Source organism: Leopardus geoffroyi, chromosome A3 (genome assembly GCF_018350155.1).
Source record: "Leopardus geoffroyi isolate Oge1 chromosome A3, O.geoffroyi_Oge1_pat1.0, whole genome shotgun sequence".
NCBI classification, from domain to species: domain Eukaryota; kingdom Metazoa; phylum Chordata; class Mammalia; order Carnivora; family Felidae; genus Leopardus; species Leopardus geoffroyi.
In genome coordinates this window covers 128,871,440-128,889,609 of record NC_059336.1, presented here as the reverse complement: position 1 = coordinate 128,889,609, position 18,170 = coordinate 128,871,440, and the positions used below count along the sequence as shown (strand labels likewise).

Here is an 18,170-nt window from a genome sequence, read left to right as displayed (position 1 = left end):
GAAGCAGATTATCCGGGCCCAGTTAAGCCTTCAGGTGGGGCCCATATGTATTTCCCTTATACTTGGGAGGGCCCATGTGACTGCCTCCATGAATAAGACACAATGGCAATGAAACTGCCCAAATTCCAAAGCTGGATTAGAAAACTCCATGAAGCTTTTTCTGGTTTCTCTCGGAACACTGACTCTGGGACCCCTCAGCCATCACGTAAGAAGTACTGGGACTCTGAGGCCACCATATGGAAAGACCACAAGGAGAAACCACAAAGAGAAGAGACGAGGTCCTGACTATTTCATCCCCCAGCTACGTAAGTCTTCCCAGACCATGTGCCAGCATGTAAGTAAAGCAACCTTTGAGATGAACCCATCTGTCCCTCGACACTATCTGAGTGCAATTTCATGAAAGATCCTGAACTGCCTGGCTGAGCCCAGTCAACTTCCGGAACTGGGAGAATAAAAATCACATGATTTTGCTTTAAGTCACTAAACTTTGGGGGTGGTCTGTAAGGCAGCAGTAGACAACCAAACACCCTGTGCACTTCAGATCAATGTCACCAGCTTTGTGATTCCTTTCTTAATTACCCTCCTCACTGGGCAAAATATTAGCATTGCCTTTCTTCCAACCTCTGTAACATTTGGTTGCAGAAGCCAGGTACACATCACGTCCTGTGTTGCAGCATAGTTATCTGCTTCCTCAGCCCTCTAAGATTCCAAATGCCCGGAGGGCAGAAGCTGCGTGGAACAGAACTGTGTATCCAAAGTACCTAGCGGTACTACTTTACCTCTCTGTGCTTCCGCTTCCTCATCTGTAAAACGCAGGGAACAAGAGGTTGTTGTACATCACCGAAGAGCTACTACGTAAAAAGGAGTATCCGGGCACCTGGGTGGCTCAGTCAGTTTGAGGATCGAGCCCTACACTGGGCTCCACACTGAGCATGGAGCCTGCTTAGAATTCTTTCTCTCCCTCTACCCCTCTCCCCAGCTCACGCTTTCTCTAAAAATTATAATAAATAAAAAATTTTTTTTCATGTTTATTCATTTTTGAAAGACAGAGACGGAGCACAAGCAGGGTGAGGCAGAGAGAGAGGGGGACGCAGAATCCGAAGCAGGCTCCAGGCTCTGAGCTGTCAGCACAGGGCCTGATGTGGGGCTCAAACTCCCGAACCGCGAGATCATGACCTGAGCTGAAGTCGGTTGCTCAACCGACTGAGCCACCCAGGCACCCCTAAAAATTATAATAAATAAATTAATTAAGTGAATGACTAGTACAGAAGGGGACTGAAAGAATGTCAGTCAATACCATTAAAAATTCCTACAATTTACCAAGATCACTGATATTCCTGTTTCGTGTCAACATGACACAGGACAAAACGGGAAATTAGTCTTAGTGGGTACATAAAAATGCTGGCAGTATCCCTGAGCTGCTTCATTCGTTTCTGTGAAATTTCCTTACGAAAATTTTCCCTGATGAACAGAGCGCTTCAAAGTTTACGAAGTGCTTTTATAGGCGTTAACTCCTTCGGGGATCCTGTAACTTGGAGGGTGAAGCAAGGGTATCATTGCCAGTCACCGGAGACAACAGCTGGAGCTAAAGCCACTTTGCAAGCGTATGGGACAGTGAGGACTGAAGCGGTTTTCTGACTCCCTGCCCCCAATTTCCGCCCCCACCCTGTCATCCAAATGCCTCACGATGGGTGACAGGTCCCAAAGCTGCAGCGGGCCCGCAGGTAAAGATGCTAACTCTCTGCTTTCAGAACTAGAAGAGGACAATGACACAGGACAATTTACTAAAACTGCAGCCCTTAAGAGTAAGTCATTTATATTAAGATTTAAAAACATTTATAAATGTATGTCCCCTAAATACACTAGATATATATGTTTTTAAAAGTTCAAAATGTAAACAGAAATCTCACTTACTTTTGAGCCTATACTATGTGGTTTGGACAAGTCTAACTTCAAACCACTGCTTATAAAACATATGGCCAACAACTGTTTTTGTGGAGATAAGCTTAAGTCAAAAATACAAAAGAAAATTATTAACAGACTCTGGTAAGCAGAACAGTGTGGTTAAAGAAACATGAAAGAGTCAGAAAGACTCCTCAGAAGTCAGGGTCTGCTATTTAACCCTGCTGAGCAAGATATTGGACTTCTCTGATCCTTAATTCCCCTTATAAAATGAGAAAAATACCATCATCACCACCATTTAGTAGCAGATGAAGTAAGATCACCTATGTGAAAACCCCACCAAACAGTAAATGCACGCATTTTGCTAAGAAATTGTTCAGGTTCAAAAACGCCACACCGAATCTGGGCACCGAAAGGGACCTGGTAGGCCTGACCTGTTCTACACTTAAGCTTTCTGGTGATAAATGCTAATCCTGGCTGCTACTCTTTGTAGCATCCTGAATGAGCCTGTCCTCATTTAAAGGACCAGCAGCTCAGTATGGGTACCCATTTTTATAACGTGCCAATCTTTGCAGAGAAGACAAATCCTTGCTCAAGAACAGCTCTCTGACACCTGGAGGTAGATTTTCTGACTTTCGCCTGGGATGATGGCAAGAATAACACAGAAACCCTACTCTGCAATTTAGCATTCAAAGCTTACCTGCTACCCTCAGCAAGTCAGCAAGGCCCAGAAGCTTGGCGGACTGTCTGTAGCACGTGGGGGATTGGCAGATACACTCCTTGATGAGGCCGATCCGATCAGAGCACAGTCGCACTAAGGAAGAGAGACATACTAAAGACTGGTAACCAGGGACATCACGGAAGAGTGTCATGACTGCCCAAGTTTTAGGTAAGTGAACACAATGAAAGCTTTCAGCCTCCAGATCAAAAAGAATTAAGACACAATTGTTTCTAAAAAATTACAATGGTTGTTGCTTTTGAATAAATAATGCACAGCTTGGATCTTTTGTCACCCAGCTTCTGAAAGAGTGAAGGCGCTGACGTTCGGGAGCTATGACAAAGCGTCACCTTTTCAACTGCCATGTAAGGCCTCGGAAATTTTTAAAGAATTCAGTATCTGTCTCTGAAAACGTCAGAGACTTCCTCTCACACCTGCACCCCCATTCACCTAACCCCTCCACCCCAAAATCCATCCCGTATTCCAAACATCCCTATTTCTACCGCCACGTCATCACCCCTGTTTTTAAAGGGCAGGGATCTTTCAAGGGCTCACAGTTCCAATGTATTAACCTTTCTCCAAACCGGCCCTATCTTCTCACTTAAGACAGATATTAGGAAAATAAAACATGTCTGATCACAGTGATTCACACTATTAAGATAATTAAGGACACTTAAGGGGAGAAAAAAGCTTCAGCAAAGAGTATTATGTATATGCTAGGAAGAGATGTTTTTTTATTTAAGGGAGAGGTATCAACCTTTAAGAAGCATGTCACTATCGGGGAGGCCAGGCCCCCATAATTACAACAGTAGGAACTATAATGACAGCAGCTGACATTCAGTGAGTATGAGCTACATCCCAGACACTGTCGTAGGTAATTTATGTATATTAACCCTACAAGGCAGAACTTGTAAGGCAGATGCTATTATCTTCAGAGGAAAAAAAGGTACAGAAAGGTCACTGAAAAAGTGATGGAACCAGAATTCAACCCAGCCTCTTAAAATGTTTTTCATACCTTCATTCCTTTACCCATTCCCAAATCCATGGCTTTATCCCATATATTCTGGGTTCTCCCAAAACTTCTTATAGGTAAGTGGCAGGGGGTCCAGGGGTTGGCGAGACAAAGGAGAGAGGTAGTAGTTTTCTTTGGAATGGGCCCTTTTATTGTACGTTTTCATTATGATTTAATTTCAAACTTACAGAAAAGTTGCCCAAATGATACCAAGAACTCTGTACGTTTTGCCAAGAATAACCAATTGCTAATAATCTGCTCCATTTACACATGCACGTGTGCAATCGTGCAGGTGAGCACTCCCTCTCCACACATATACGCACACGAATGCCTGTGTGCACACGTGCGCGCGCACGCTCACACACACACCTGTTTTTTCTGAACTACTTGCGAATAAGTTGCGTATGTCGCATCCTTTTATTCCTAAATACTTGAGTGTACACTGGGTTATTTTAAGAGGGCTATTCATGCATCTGCTAGTACAGTAATCCCTTGTGGCCTTCACTATAAAACGGAAGGTAGACGTAGACTTCAGTTCCTTGCTTCACAATGAGCCGTGCCCCAAATACCCACCTGACATTAGACTTAGGCTTGGTCATGTGATTTCTGTGGGCAACGAAATGTGAGTGGAAACGACATATGCCACTTCTGAGCAAATGTTTAAGAGTCACCGTGGGATCCCACTCCTTATCTTCTCCCCTCCCGTGAGAACGCCACTTCCCAAAGCCGAGCTGCAGAAATGCCAGTGTGCGAGAACTCACCTTCTATTCCGTGGCCCTGAGGCTTTGGAGACTTTTCCTATAGCACAGCCTAGCAAAAATTAACTGATACGGCGTTCTTCAAACTTTTCTCAATCAAAAAATTGTTTTGTTTTTTTCTTAACATTTGCTACTGTTTTACGGGTTTTCCTCCTTGCATGTATTTTAAGAAAATGTGTATTACTACCTCATTATTTCAGATGCAATTACTATGAGAAAGGTACTTTCTGCATGTTTCTCATTTGATTTTCCAAATAAAACCTGCCCTACCGAGATCTCATGGTCAGTCTACATATGTAAGAACCTGGGGTTTCTGTACACACTTTTATAGCCACATTTGATGAATGCTGGTTCTCTTGCGGAAACCCTGGTTTCAATAACTCTAGTAAGCCGACTTCCTTACTATCCAGCCATTCTTTCTCTAGTTCAATAAAATCAAAGTCCTACTTTTTCAGTTTTCTAAACTGAAGTCACACATGGCAACAGATCTTCATTTTCTCCCAAGTTCCAAGTTTGGTTCTTTGTCTGTTTCTTGCCCGAAGCAAGGCATAACTACTAATATTTTAAGGACATTAAGTAAATTTGCAGAGTGGAATTCTAATAGAGTGCAATTGCCTTATTCAAACGTCTTTTTACTTTATTTATTTCTCTTTTTTTTGAGCCTCTGGACAATCACTAGACCAATTCTCTTTTACTGCTTATTGTAGGACATGCTAAATTATATCTCAAAATGTGATTTCTTGGTTAGGCAAATTCAAGACTTAGATGTTATTATATTTCTATGGAGGAAAGGAGTCTCCGACACTTAAAATTCCTTTTCAAATGGAATTAATGACCATGGAAAAGATATGCACGTATGCATCTTTTAATAGTTGAGGATCCCTCATTTTCCTGTGGATCTCACAAATATAGATCCAGTGTTTTAAACACACACACACACACACACACACACACACACACACACATATCTCAGACATAAGAAGCTCTTACCGAACAGCTACACACATGCCAAACGCTCTCATCACGACCTTGTAAGGCATAGACAGGGAATCATGCCCAACAAACCACAGATGCAAAATACCACTTTCAGTCGCTCACGAATGGCACCAAATGTACACAACAGCACAGGCAGTTACTCGTGACATTGCTGAAGTACAAATCTGAATCGGACAGGGGAAGAAGGTGACAATATGCAGCAGTCACTTAGCCGATGAGCAAGAACACCTGAGTTTCCTTATTAAATCTTTTACTTTCACACCACTTCATCAGAAAAGTATCCACTCTTCACAAACACAGGTTTTTGTACCAAACTATCTAGCTTTGAATTCTAGCTCCATCTCTAACTGCGCGACCCTGAGCAAGCTATTTAACCTCCTCTATTTTGATTTCATTATCTGGAAGTTGGAAACAATAATAGACACTACTTCATAGAAGACTTCTGAGAACAAATACATATACTTAGAACATGAAAGCTACTCAATAAATGTTAGTTGTTATTACTACTACTGACATATGCACAGAAATACTTGTGAAGTATGAGATCCTCTAATGTAAAAATTCTCAATGTTTCAAGACAGAGTTTTCAGGTCTATCTACAGAATATTATATTATTATCTCCAACTGAGGAAGGGGACATTCAAAAACACGAAGATGCCACAGGTCACAAAGCTCAGAGCGGATGAATCAGAATTTAAACTCCTACGTGACACTCTTGTGACTCTGTCTTGTTATCGGTGTTAGTCCCCCCGAGTCAGAAGTGTGCCCTATTCCCTTCATCATTTCAGTTCCTAGAATAGGGTAAGAAGCTAACTTGGGTTTTGAATGGAAGGAAAGCAGAGTAGGAACACGAGAGTGAAGAGATGGTGGGGAAGAGGAACAACGACAAGCAGGTAAGACCACTCTAATTCCACCACCAATTAGACACTAGAACCTCTATGTAAAATAACAAAGATGACACTTGATGCTTGCACGGCCCTTACGATATCCCAGGCACTGTGAACACATGGCCTTCATGTCTATTAGCAATTCTAGAAGTTGTTTATTAGCATCCCCATTTTGTGAATGAGAAAACCTAAACAAAACGAAAGGTGAAATACGTGTCCAGTCACTAGCTGGACAAAACTGGCTGTGGGTGGCTTTAACCACAGTGCTGTAAGACTGAAAAGTGATTTACCCTACTATAGAAAACACGGGGGACAAGTGAAATATCCCACATCTGCCCATGTGAATATTAAGAATAATTTACATAAAACATGAATTTCCAAATGATGGGGAAAAGCACACATGTGTTTACACACACACACACACTCAAACGTAAGGAATCATTTTTTACATGCTATTTCTGTTCCTGTTTTCTATGAACTCTTTAAGTGTCACTCAGTACCCTTAGCCTTCATTTGGTGACCAGTACCAACTCCTGGAGTGTAGGCCAAGGCTTTAAAACAAAGCAGAGTGACAAAATAAACTATGTACGCTATAAAAAAAAATACCTGGACCTTAAGTGTTTAAATACCAAGTTATGTGGTTTGTCCAGTATCCCTGATGACTACAAAAGCAGCTTAACCCTAAATTGTATCTACGCCATAAACACAACACACAGGATACAAATGCAGTATCCCGTGTCCCCATCCAGAAAATTTTCTGACATTCATTCCAACAGGAAGCTCCAAATCAATATATCAAGCTGGAAAGCTGTCAAGACATGAAAGCAAACGTCCTTCTTAAAACACTCTTCAGTCAGGAAATCTCTCAGAAGGAACAGCAGGATAGCAGGTTCAGTCGCAGATTCTCAAACCCATCAGATGACGTGCAAACACTGCCAGCAAAAGTCCTGCTAATGGAGCACCACGGAAAATTACGAGCTCGATTTGTTATTTCAATTCAATTGAACGAATTCATTTGCATTTGGGGAACTGCAAGAAAATGTTTTTTGTATTACATCAATCTGCCTGGATTAAATAAGCAGCTAAAATACACTCATAGACAGGGGCGCCTGGGTGGCTCAGTCGGTTGAGCGTCCCACTTCGGCTCACAGTTCGTGAGTCCCAGCCCCGTGTCGGGCTCTGTGCTGACAGCTCGGAGCCTGGAGCCTGTTCGGATCCTGTGTCTCCCTCTTTCTCTGCCCCTCCCCCTCTCATGCTCTGTCTCCCTCTCCTTCAAAAATAAATAAACATTAAAAAGAAATTTTTAATAAAATACACTCATATACAGAGTCAAAGCTATGAGGGCTTGGCCCAACCAGGGCAAAAGTTTCCTAGTGCTGTATACTCTCCCAGGCTGACGGGCTGAACACCTCAACTGAAAATATAAGTGTTTCACGGGAGACAGGTAATGATTTAAGACATCTCAGAATAAAATGAAAATGTTTTTTAGTAACTCTGATTAATCTTCACAATTTTAAAAAGCTTTGAGCTCAAAAAACACAATTTTCCAGTGACTTAACAATCTCCATAAATGTACTTGTTTAAGATGCTACAGGATATGTATAATCACCTAGAAATTACTTCCAAACAATAATATTCAAGGTAACACAAATACTACCTTTTTCAAGTCTAATAAATTTATCTGACAAACTCTAATTTGTAGTAAAACTACAATGGAAACCCACATGAAAACACGAGAAGGTCTCAACTGACTTCTATCCCCTAAGATCCATCTGACTCAAACCCTACACAGGACAAGGACACCAAGGAACCTGTAACAGGACACCACTGTCCAAAGGTACAAGGAGTTTAAAAAGAAGAAGAAGAAGAAGAAAAGAAGAAGAAGAAAAGAAGAAGAAGAAGAAAAGAAGAAGAAGAAGAAGAAGAAGAAGAAGAAGAAAAGAAGAAAGAAGAAGAAGAAGAAAGAAGAAGAAGAAGAAGAAGAAGAAGAAGAAGAAGAAGAAGAAGAAGAAAGAAGAAAGAAGAAGAAGAGCCGATGCTACTGAAAATGCATCAAAACCCAGAGACGGAAACAACTCAGCTATAGCTTCCCCTCTCCCAATTCCCAACATTTCCAGGTTTAAGAATAAAGATAAGAAATTACATGGAAGGCACCAAGCATACTGCTAATAATCAAGCTACCCGCTTTATTTAGGGCACGGAGGTCTGGAGTTCAAGGCAACAGAAAATCTATCTCCCACTTGTCACGTAAGGTTCAGGACACTAGGAGACACACACTGTCCTCACCGCACAAAGTACACAATGATCACAAGTGACTGTGTATCAGCAGGCTTGTCTTGGGTGGTACTTACTCAACCTGTACATTTAGGTAAAAGAACTTGGGCATTGTTAAGATATCGCTAGGAATTAAACTCTAAGCAAGAGCTTCCTGTCATTCTTCCTTTTAAAAAAAAATAGTATCAACTTAAGAATAGTCTGTACTGAGCATAACAAAATAAACTATGATCATGTACAGCTACTTAAATGTATGCAAATGAAACAAAATACAGAAAAACTGCATCATCAAAAACTGATGAAGATCTGAAAGTCTATCTGTAATCCCCCATTTCTTTTTGTTTTTATCCAATAGCCTCACGGCTGTTACTAACGTTATTCCTTTTAGTGGCATAACTGAGAACTTAAAAAATAAATTTATAGTAAGACATCGGCTCTGTTTTTTTTAGATATCCACTTAAGATTTCATTTGAAAATGGGGCAGAGAGTAGGATCTATTGCTAATGGATTAAATGGCCAAAGGTAATGCTAATAATTCAATGCAAAACAACTGAATACTAAGTTAACAATGGAACACTAAATGGAAAATTCACCTTGCAAAGGCAGGATCTTTACCCCAAATTCTTCAAGACATCCAAGGGCTTGGATAAGATCAAGCTCCTCTTGAATGGCCACAGGTCTATCTGTTATCAGCTGTAAGCAGCACCTAGGGGAAACAAGTAAATTCTGTTGTTTTGGGTTTTTTTTGTTTTGTTTTGTTTTGTTTTAAATAACACACGTTTGGCTAAGTTGCCTTTCTGTATTCAACAATGTGAGATCCAACACACATTTATCAAATACTGACTCCACACCAGGTTCTGCTAGATGCTGTCTATTACCTTCCTGAGTCCTCATAGCAATCCTGTGTGATAGGCAAATAGCATCACCTCCTTTCTAAGGAAGCCAAAATTGAAGCTCAGAGAGGTGAAGTAAGTCTCACAGGGTTATGCTGATAGTAGGTAATGGTACCACAGTATGAAGCAAAATGTGTTAACTCTGCCTTTAACACTCTTTTTACTGCTGACTCCAAAGGTGATAATCATACAGGAAAGGTTTAAAAAAGGAGACAGATTTCAGGTAATTTCCACTTATTCTTCTAGGGAAAACAAACATCTTGTTTCAGTGACAATTTTGTTTCCCAAAGGAAAAAAGACTAATCTAAGAAACTGCACAAAGGACATTTTTCTGATCAGAAGGAAGAGTCTGTTGGTAATGCAATAGTGAAATGAAAGCGAAACAGGAGAAAGTGACTTTGCTAAACTAAGAATTTGTGATACCCTATGGAGGATTTTAAGCAAGTTTTTAAAAATCCAAACAAAGTGTCCTTAATAAATATTTTAATTAACCAACTTTCTGAAAGGTGCATGTGGAAGGACATTGAGACACAAGCCTAGAAAGACTGGTAGAGATCAGGCCAGGAAGGGCTAATGGTGCTAAAATCATGGACCACCTGATGAAGATCCCATGGCCCCAGTACCCATCTGTATGATGGATACAGGTCTACCTTGCTTGCAAAACTTTAAAATTTAAATAAGATGAGCACTAACATATACTGCTGACTCAAGAGGAAAAGTGACAGAACCTTGTGGTATCTACCAAAATTCTATCTTTGAACTATCTTTGAACCCAGGAATTCCAAGTTCTAGCAATTTATACTACAGACAGACTAGCACACGCCCACACCTAAGTAGGGATGTTGAGTATCATGGTGTTTTTAAAATATAAGAGGGACACCTGGGTGGCTCAGTGAGTTAAGCGTCCAACTCTTGATTTCAGCTCAGGTCATGATCTCATGGTTCATGAGATCCATGTATCAGGTTCAGGAGCCCATGGCAGGCAGGCTCTGTGCTGATAGTACATAGCCTTTTTGGGATTCATTCTCTCTCTCTCTCTCTCTCTCTGCTCCTCTCCCATTCATGCACGTGGACACGCTTTCTCTCTCTCAAAATTAACTTTAAAATATAAGACAATGCATTAAATCACAAACTAATCAAATAAATTCTAGAAAGTCAAACAATGGAATATTCTACAACCATCAAAAGAGAATGAATCAAGCCTATAGGCACTCATGAAAAAACCTTCAGAATAGATCATAAGTGGAAATGACAAGATGCAGAAAGGTATGCATCCATTTGTGACTTAAGAAGAGGGTAACATTCAAGAAGATATTTTGGAAAGATACATAGGAAAATGACTTAAAAAGATAGCTAAGGGATAAAGTTAGGGCAACAAGAATGAAGAGAGAATTATCAGAAATATCCTTTTTTCTATTGTTGAATATTTTTATCTCATTGGATGTATTACTTCCTCAATTAAAAAACTAGTTCAGTGGTGTCTGGGTGGCTCAGTCGGTTGAGTGTCCAACTTCAGCTCAGGGCATGATCTCATGGTTTGTATTTGAGCCCCCCACTAGACTCATGGCTGTCAGCACGGAGCCCGCTTTGATCCTCTGTGCCCTCTCCTCCCACCTCCTCTGTCCCTCTCCTGCTCATGCTCCTTCTCAAAAACAAATAAACATTAAAAAACTAGCTCATGATAATTTAATCAATAAGAATGTAAGGGCTATTTTCTATATTAAATATTACTGTCAACATTTCAATATACCCAGCCTTACAGATCATAATCAGTCTGGTGCCACCTTACACACACATATGGCATCTTTTCCAAATTAACGTGTGTCCTTGTGGGAGAAAAAGGGATGGGATGAAAGGGAAATATCAGAAGTGTAGATTTAAAAACAATCTCTGAAAACTCCTGCCAAAAAGATTTAGGTCAAACACAACTCCCAGTTTTAAAAGCTATTCTATTTGATATTTTCATCGTCTGAAATAGAAACACAATCCCTTAGGAGAGAAGAAAAAAAAAATTTACTATTTTTAACAACTCTGTCAAGTCCAATAACACGGTTTGAGAAAACATGGTTCTCTCTGTAATAAGATATCACTGGTGGGGGGAAAGTTTCCTTTAAGCTTTTAGCTACTAGTCATTTTGGGGGGAAATTAATCTAAATAGGTACCACAATCACTACAACCAAATTAATTCCTAATGGGCCTAAAATTTCTATGTGAAAATATAACTATCAAAGTAGTGAAAAACAACATGAAAAACTCTTATAATGGTCTTGGGAATTAAAGGTCTTTCAAAGGATGACACACAAGATAGAAACTATAAAAGAAAACAATCAAAATCTTTAAAGATTCTGAACAGCGATTTGAAAATCATACATAATAAAAACTTGACAATGTGGTTAAAACATGTAAGAGATGCAAAGGGTAAATGTCCTTTATGCACAGAAAGCTCTTAAGAATCAATAGTAAAAAGATCAACACTAAATCTCCAGGACAACAGGCCAAAGAGAAACAGAATTCACAGTCCAGAAATTTCCACCTGGAAGGGACTTTGAAGCTTTATCATCTAATCAGGTCCCTCATCCCCAAACAGAGCAAAGTCATGCAAAGCATATGGCCATTGCCTAAATGTGCTAAAAATTTCCAGAACTTGAATTTACAGGCCATCTCATAAATCCTTTCTAAGAGAAAAGATATACAATCTTACAGATCATCAGCAAGAAAGACTGGGAAAGTATGCTGGAGAAAAGGGGTCACGGGAAAGCTGATGAATATTCATAACATAATTATCTTTCTGTATTCAAGCAATAAGTAACTGTGCCCCGTGGAGGACAGTCAATCTGCGCCTGTGGTGACATATTTTGTAAAGTAAAGGACAAAACCAACAGTGGAGTCTGTGTATTCTGACTTCCCCCCTCCCTCTTCTGGAAGAACGTGGAATTACTCTACCTGGCCAGATCCATGCAGCTATCAGTGAGGCTGGTAGAAGCGTTAAAGTACTCTCTGCTGGCGGCCAAAACCAAGTCAATACTTCTTTCGTAACTGACCCTGCACTGGGTCTTCCCTTTACGGGCCGCGCTAGCTGGCGGATTTACCGAACAAGCACTGCAGTGCATCATGTGACCAGCTAAGTGGATGTTTTCAAGGCGACTGGAACACAAAAGGCTTTCTGTGAATATCTGGGGGAAAGAAGAAACTGGAATTAGCCTCAAAGAGGGAAGATTCAGTGCTTCTCAAGAAAACGAAGGCTCTGATATCCAAACGAAATAGATTAAAAAAACATTCAACGTACAGGTAGCAGTTGCACAAGTGACACTGAATGCACTAAATGACAAGGAAGTACGCTTTAAGTGGTTACTTTTATGTCATGTGAATTTCACCTCAATAAAACAAACTCATCTTTTAGGAAGAGGAAATCGTTTAACTGAACGCACTAATAGGAAGCACAATACAGTTGACCCTTGAACGACACAGGGGCAGGGGTGCTGACCTCCCCACGCAGTCAAAAATCCAAGTATAACTTTTGACTCTCCCAAAACTTAACTCCTAACAGCCTACTGTTAAGCGGAAGCCCCAGTGATAATATGGACAGGTGATAAACACATATTTTTTATTTACTGTATTCTATAACTATTCTTACACTAAGGTAAGCCACAAGTAACATTAAAATCACAAGGAAGAGAAAACACATTTACAGTACTGTACTCACCAAAAACAAAAACAAACCTGTGTACAAGTAAGTAGACCCGTGTGGTTCACACCCATGCTGTTCAAGGGTCAACTGTACCTCAATGTGTACAATGAACATTTGAGTCAAATATCTGAAGTTCATGTTCATTAAAAACAGGATTCCTTACACCTACTGTCCCATACTCAACAGGGCCTACTCTGCTTAAACTATTTATAATAGTTCAATTTTTAAAAGAAAATCTCTGAATATGACACCTATAATTTATGACTGCTTAATGCATCTGAATTCAGGCTTACATACTAGCCAAGCTGCAAATATAACATGGACTTTTTTTTTTCCAATCTGCAAATTAAAAACTATGAAGTAAAACAAGAGCCACTGATAGAAGGTAATCATGCAAACACTGTATTCTACTAGGCAACTAATAGCATCAATATAAAATTTACTGTATAACTGAGATTATGTACTTAATACTTAGTCCAAAAAAAGTCTTAAAGAGATTCCTTTAAATTTACGCTAATAACTTCAATATATAATTAGTATAACAACTTCCCCAAGAATGTTCTTCCCTCTTAGGACTCCTCTGTAGGATAAGGATAGCACAGAAACAGAAGCAAGAGTTGAAAAAAGTAGATTCCATGGAGAATAGAGTTTTCTTACAATTAAGGCGACTACCCAACTTTCATGGGATCCCCTCCTTTTCACTTGTTTCTAGGCCTCTAGGGAAGGTAGTATTTTCAGACAGGCCTTTATTGAAATGACTGATAAGGATAATATTACTAATATCTACATGGGATCTGCTATAAAATACATATTGTGACAGAAAGCAAATTACCAACAAGCAGCTGTAATCACTTACAGGCGACAAGTGAAAATGGCTTAATCCAAGGGACCCAAATGACTTAGATATGACAGTTTCTCTATTCCTTTGGGTTATTCAAGTAAGCCATAGAGAGTTAATGCCAAGTATTGAAAAATATAATTCACTCACTCTAAAATTTAAAAGTTTTTGCTAAAATAAACAATATAGATTTCTGCTCTACCTGCTGTATTGAAATGTTTAACATTTTCAAAATTGTGCCATTGAGCTTTCGAATATCTCCCAAGTATTGTTGAAAACCCCAACATAATTGCCAAGAGTCAGTAGGATAATATAGCATAACTTAAAAGGTACTAAAATAGTATTTAAAAATGTAAGTTTGAAAAAAAAAATGTAAGTTTGCCAAATCTGTATTACCTGCCTCTATAACCATTTCAAAACTGTTATAATATGCTTTCAAACGTTTTCTCTAAGAACTGAGACTAATGGCCAGAAGTCATTAAAATATCAAAGTCTAATAAAAAGGTGTTAAAATATAAAACAATTCAATATGTCAAGCTGTTATGCAATTATACAAGAGCTAGTTAAGTGTAATATACTTATTGCCAATTTTCCAATGAAAATCAAAAACAGGAAAAGAGCAAAACAATGCCATCCCAACTTAAAAACACTACTGCAGACATATTCATGATGGTTAGGTTTTGGATCCCATGTGAATATAGACTTTCTCCTGGAACTGGATTTCAAGTTTTCACTTCAGACACAAAAGGGGAAGCTCTGGCTCCTGGCAGTTATATGTACGTGGTCTGAGACTATAATCATCAATGTAAACTCCATTCTCATTCAAGCATTTAAAAACCTGAAGTTCAAATATAAAACCATTTCTCAACAGTCTATATTAGCACTGTTTTGTTAAAATCACTTTGAATAAAAATGCCAACCAATTTCACAGAATACAGACCTATTTTTATAAGTCTCATCAACAGGTCATGCTTTGCGATGTCAGAGCAGAGCAACACAAGAAATATTCTATACAGTTTCATGTCTGGTTTATTGACAGAAAAACTCAAAACAGGAATCTGCTTTTAAACTATCTCTTACTAAAAGTGGGTTAGCTGGATCATTTTTCCACACGGACTATGAGTAATTGGGTGGTATGACACATACCTTCCAAAAATAATCATTCAATCCCCTGGGTTACATTCCTAAGTCAACTAGCAACCATATCTTAAGTCTCCTTTGTGTTCTGGACATTCCAATAAGCACCGGGGCACAAGAGGATGAACGTGAATACGATAATGCCTACCCTAGGGGCCCATGACCAAAGGGAAGAACCACATGTGGAAACAAGTTACCGCGTTTGAAAGACCATAACAGAGACAAGTTACATGAAAGGACAAAGGCAGGCATCCTAGAGGGCATAATTAGTGAAGTGAGTCCTAAAAATTACCAGCAATTTTCAGATAAAGGAAAGAGGGATATATCCAGGCAAAGGGAACGATGCCGGCAGAGTCACAGAGACGTGAAGCCGCATGGTTGCGTGCAGAGTCAGGGCAGATGTGGTGGACGTAGCGAAGGACGGGGTACACGGCGACCCTTGCGTGTGCAGAGTAACACAGGGGAGAGCGGACGGGAAAGCTGATGTGCTGTGGCTTTCTCTGCCACGCTAACAAGCACGGCTACTTTCTGATGCTGAATGGAGCAAGCAGCAAATGTGAAGAAGGGGCGCGGCACGAGAGGATGTGTTTTAGAAGAATGCTCGGAATCAGTGTAGATGAGAAATACGGAGGTCGGGAGACAAGAAGAATTACAATTTAGCAGAGATGAAGACAGGACAGATTTGACAGACCTTTCCCAGGTACATCAAATACGCTTTAGTGACCGGCAAAACTGAGAAGTGAGAGGAGACAAGGATGTGTCCCTTGGCCCCACTGGGGAGGAACGCACTGAATAAACAAAGACAGGGAAGACAGGTGGGGAAGCGCTCAGCTTGGAGAGCACTACCAGGGCGCCTGGCTGGCTCAGGGCCGCCAAGCGACAGGCTCTTGATTTCAGATCAGGTCATGATCTCATGGTTCCTGAGTTCAAGCCCCACGCCGGGCTCTGAGCTAACGGCACAGAGCCTCCTTAGGATCCTCTGTTTCCCTCTCTCTCCGCCCCTCCCATACTCTCTCTCTCCCTCTCAAAAATAAAAAGAAAGCACTACTCCCTTACTCAATAGTATTACTTATAATGAAGCCTATGGTCATCACCTTTGTGTCCGATAAACACACTGTAACAACGAAACCTTCCGAATTAAGAGGCAATAATTCCCATGTGTAGAGTTACCTCATAGCAAGCATCAGAATCCAGGCAGGTGTAAACATTCTGCTGCATAGTTAACATGTCCTGCAACAACATTCTCCAATGAGACTCACTGACGGGAGGCTGCCTGTGGAGGGCGGGGAGGGAGGGAGGGAGGGAGAAGAGGAGCAGAAGAAGAAAATAACTCATGAAATCTCTCTTCGATTGGCCAAAAGCAACAAACAAACAAACAAACAAACAAACAAAACCATCGGTGTCACCATTCTATGTGCCACACAACCCCCAAGCGATCAACGGATATAATCTCATTTGAATTTCCAGGAAACAACTTGGATCCGAGGAAGAGTTGAGCGGCTCTGCATCAATGCTAGAGGCTTCCAGAGCTGCCTCGGTCACAGGCCGCCTACACTCCAAACCGGAACAGCATTAAGTGATAACAGCAAAGCTAAACAAGCTGTGAGTTTCTGAGACAAAATAAAGCACAGCAAGATGTAGCAGGGACAGCACTTGGACACCAGAGTACTGTTGCAGATTCATCTTCATCACACCGCAAGGCCCCACAGGGGACGCTCTGGGCCCCGCCCACCCCTGGCGTCCGTCGAGAGGCTGGGGACCCCGGCTCAGCAGCAGGGCAGCGCCAGTCGCTCCTTCCAGTGGGGTCCCTGCGGCAGTCCACAGAGCGACCGACCGGGCACCACGGGGGTTATGCTCACCCGGGTGACAGCCCAGGTGCCAGGCGACAGAGCCTTAGAGGTTAGTGGCAGGAGCTGCCCTGTCGGCCTCAGGAGGAAGTTTCATGCCCCACAAGAATCAGTATCTTTCATAACAACTCCATAGGCACAGTTTTCAGGGTCTCCTCAAGGACATGTCAGGGACCACCCTCAGGAAAGCCCAAAGCACAAAGCCCCTCTCAGGTTTCCCAGTTCCTTTCCAGTTCCTCCGGGTCAGAAGCAATTTACCAACCAGGGATCAGTTTTACACAACCAATGAGGCATGCACAATCTCATTGATCAAATACCATTTTATGCTGGAAACCAGGGTTACAGAGTTTGAGAAGTCAACGGTTCACATGGTCTTGCAGCAGGCCAAAGGGGTTTGTTAAAAATTTCAGTAAGAATCACATATTAGCTGCATGATTATGAACACTGAATGTTCCTGAATTTCAGTTTCCTCACTTAAAACTCATCTTGGAAAGTGATAAAAAATGGAGATTAATTCTTATAAAACACAGGCATTGAAGCAAGATGTTCTTAAGTTTAAAAACAAGCTCAATCACCTATATGGATTTGAAGAGGTCTCTGAATTTCTCTGAGCTACAGATTCCCTTTTTGTACATTGTGAGGATTAACTGAACCTAGAATGTATGAAGAAACACTCCCTCCATTTTTCTGGTATAAGGTAGTATTCAATAAATGTTAATGAATGAATCTGAAAGTTACAAACACATTTCTTTGGTTTCTATAGTTATATACACGATTGCTAATATTGTTTAGCAGGAAAGAGAAAGTTCTGTAATTCTCTCTGCCTCCCCCAAAAGTTCACCTTCGTTGAATATACATGAATTTGGAATCATTATTTGTTTACTTGCTAGTCTTGTCTTTCTACATAATCATGAATCTCATTGTTTGAAAAGGGCAGGTTTTGTTTTATTTTGATTGGCATTTGTCATAAACCAACTGACCGTTTCTTTACCACACATCTTCTCCCTTTTTAATGTATTAAGAATGGGACAAATAGACTATTTGTGTATAATATCATTGCTATAGGGAGAGCCTGTGTTTGGGATCATTGTCGTCAAATCTCTGGTATCTAGGAACTTTTTCACCTAAAATTTTTTATAAGCATATGCTTCATTTGCTTATAGTAGCTTGTATTTATTACACAAAACATACAACTTGTATCCCATATGCAATAAAGCATA

The 18,170-nt window shown here is 40.5% G+C and overlaps 1 protein-coding gene across 5 annotated transcripts in view; it reads right to left on the bottom strand.

The window, feature by feature from the left end:
• NBAS (NBAS subunit of NRZ tethering complex) overlaps positions 1-18,170 on the bottom strand; it is a 360,511-nt gene that overhangs the window by 157,874 nt on the left and 184,467 nt on the right. For 4 of the 5 annotated variants that reach the window (XM_045447679.1, XM_045447678.1, XM_045447676.1 and 1 more), the window contains 4 exons: positions 16,274-16,376; positions 12,384-12,613; positions 9,141-9,253; positions 2,603-2,734 (listed from right to left, as the gene is read on the bottom strand). In XM_045447679.1, coding sequence (XP_045303635.1) covers positions 2,603-2,734; positions 9,141-9,253; positions 12,384-12,613; positions 16,274-16,376 — 578 coding nt within the window. The remainder of the gene's footprint in view (positions 1-2,602; positions 2,735-9,140; positions 9,254-12,383; positions 12,614-16,273; positions 16,377-18,170) is intronic. The other variant, XM_045447677.1, reaches the window with a different exon arrangement.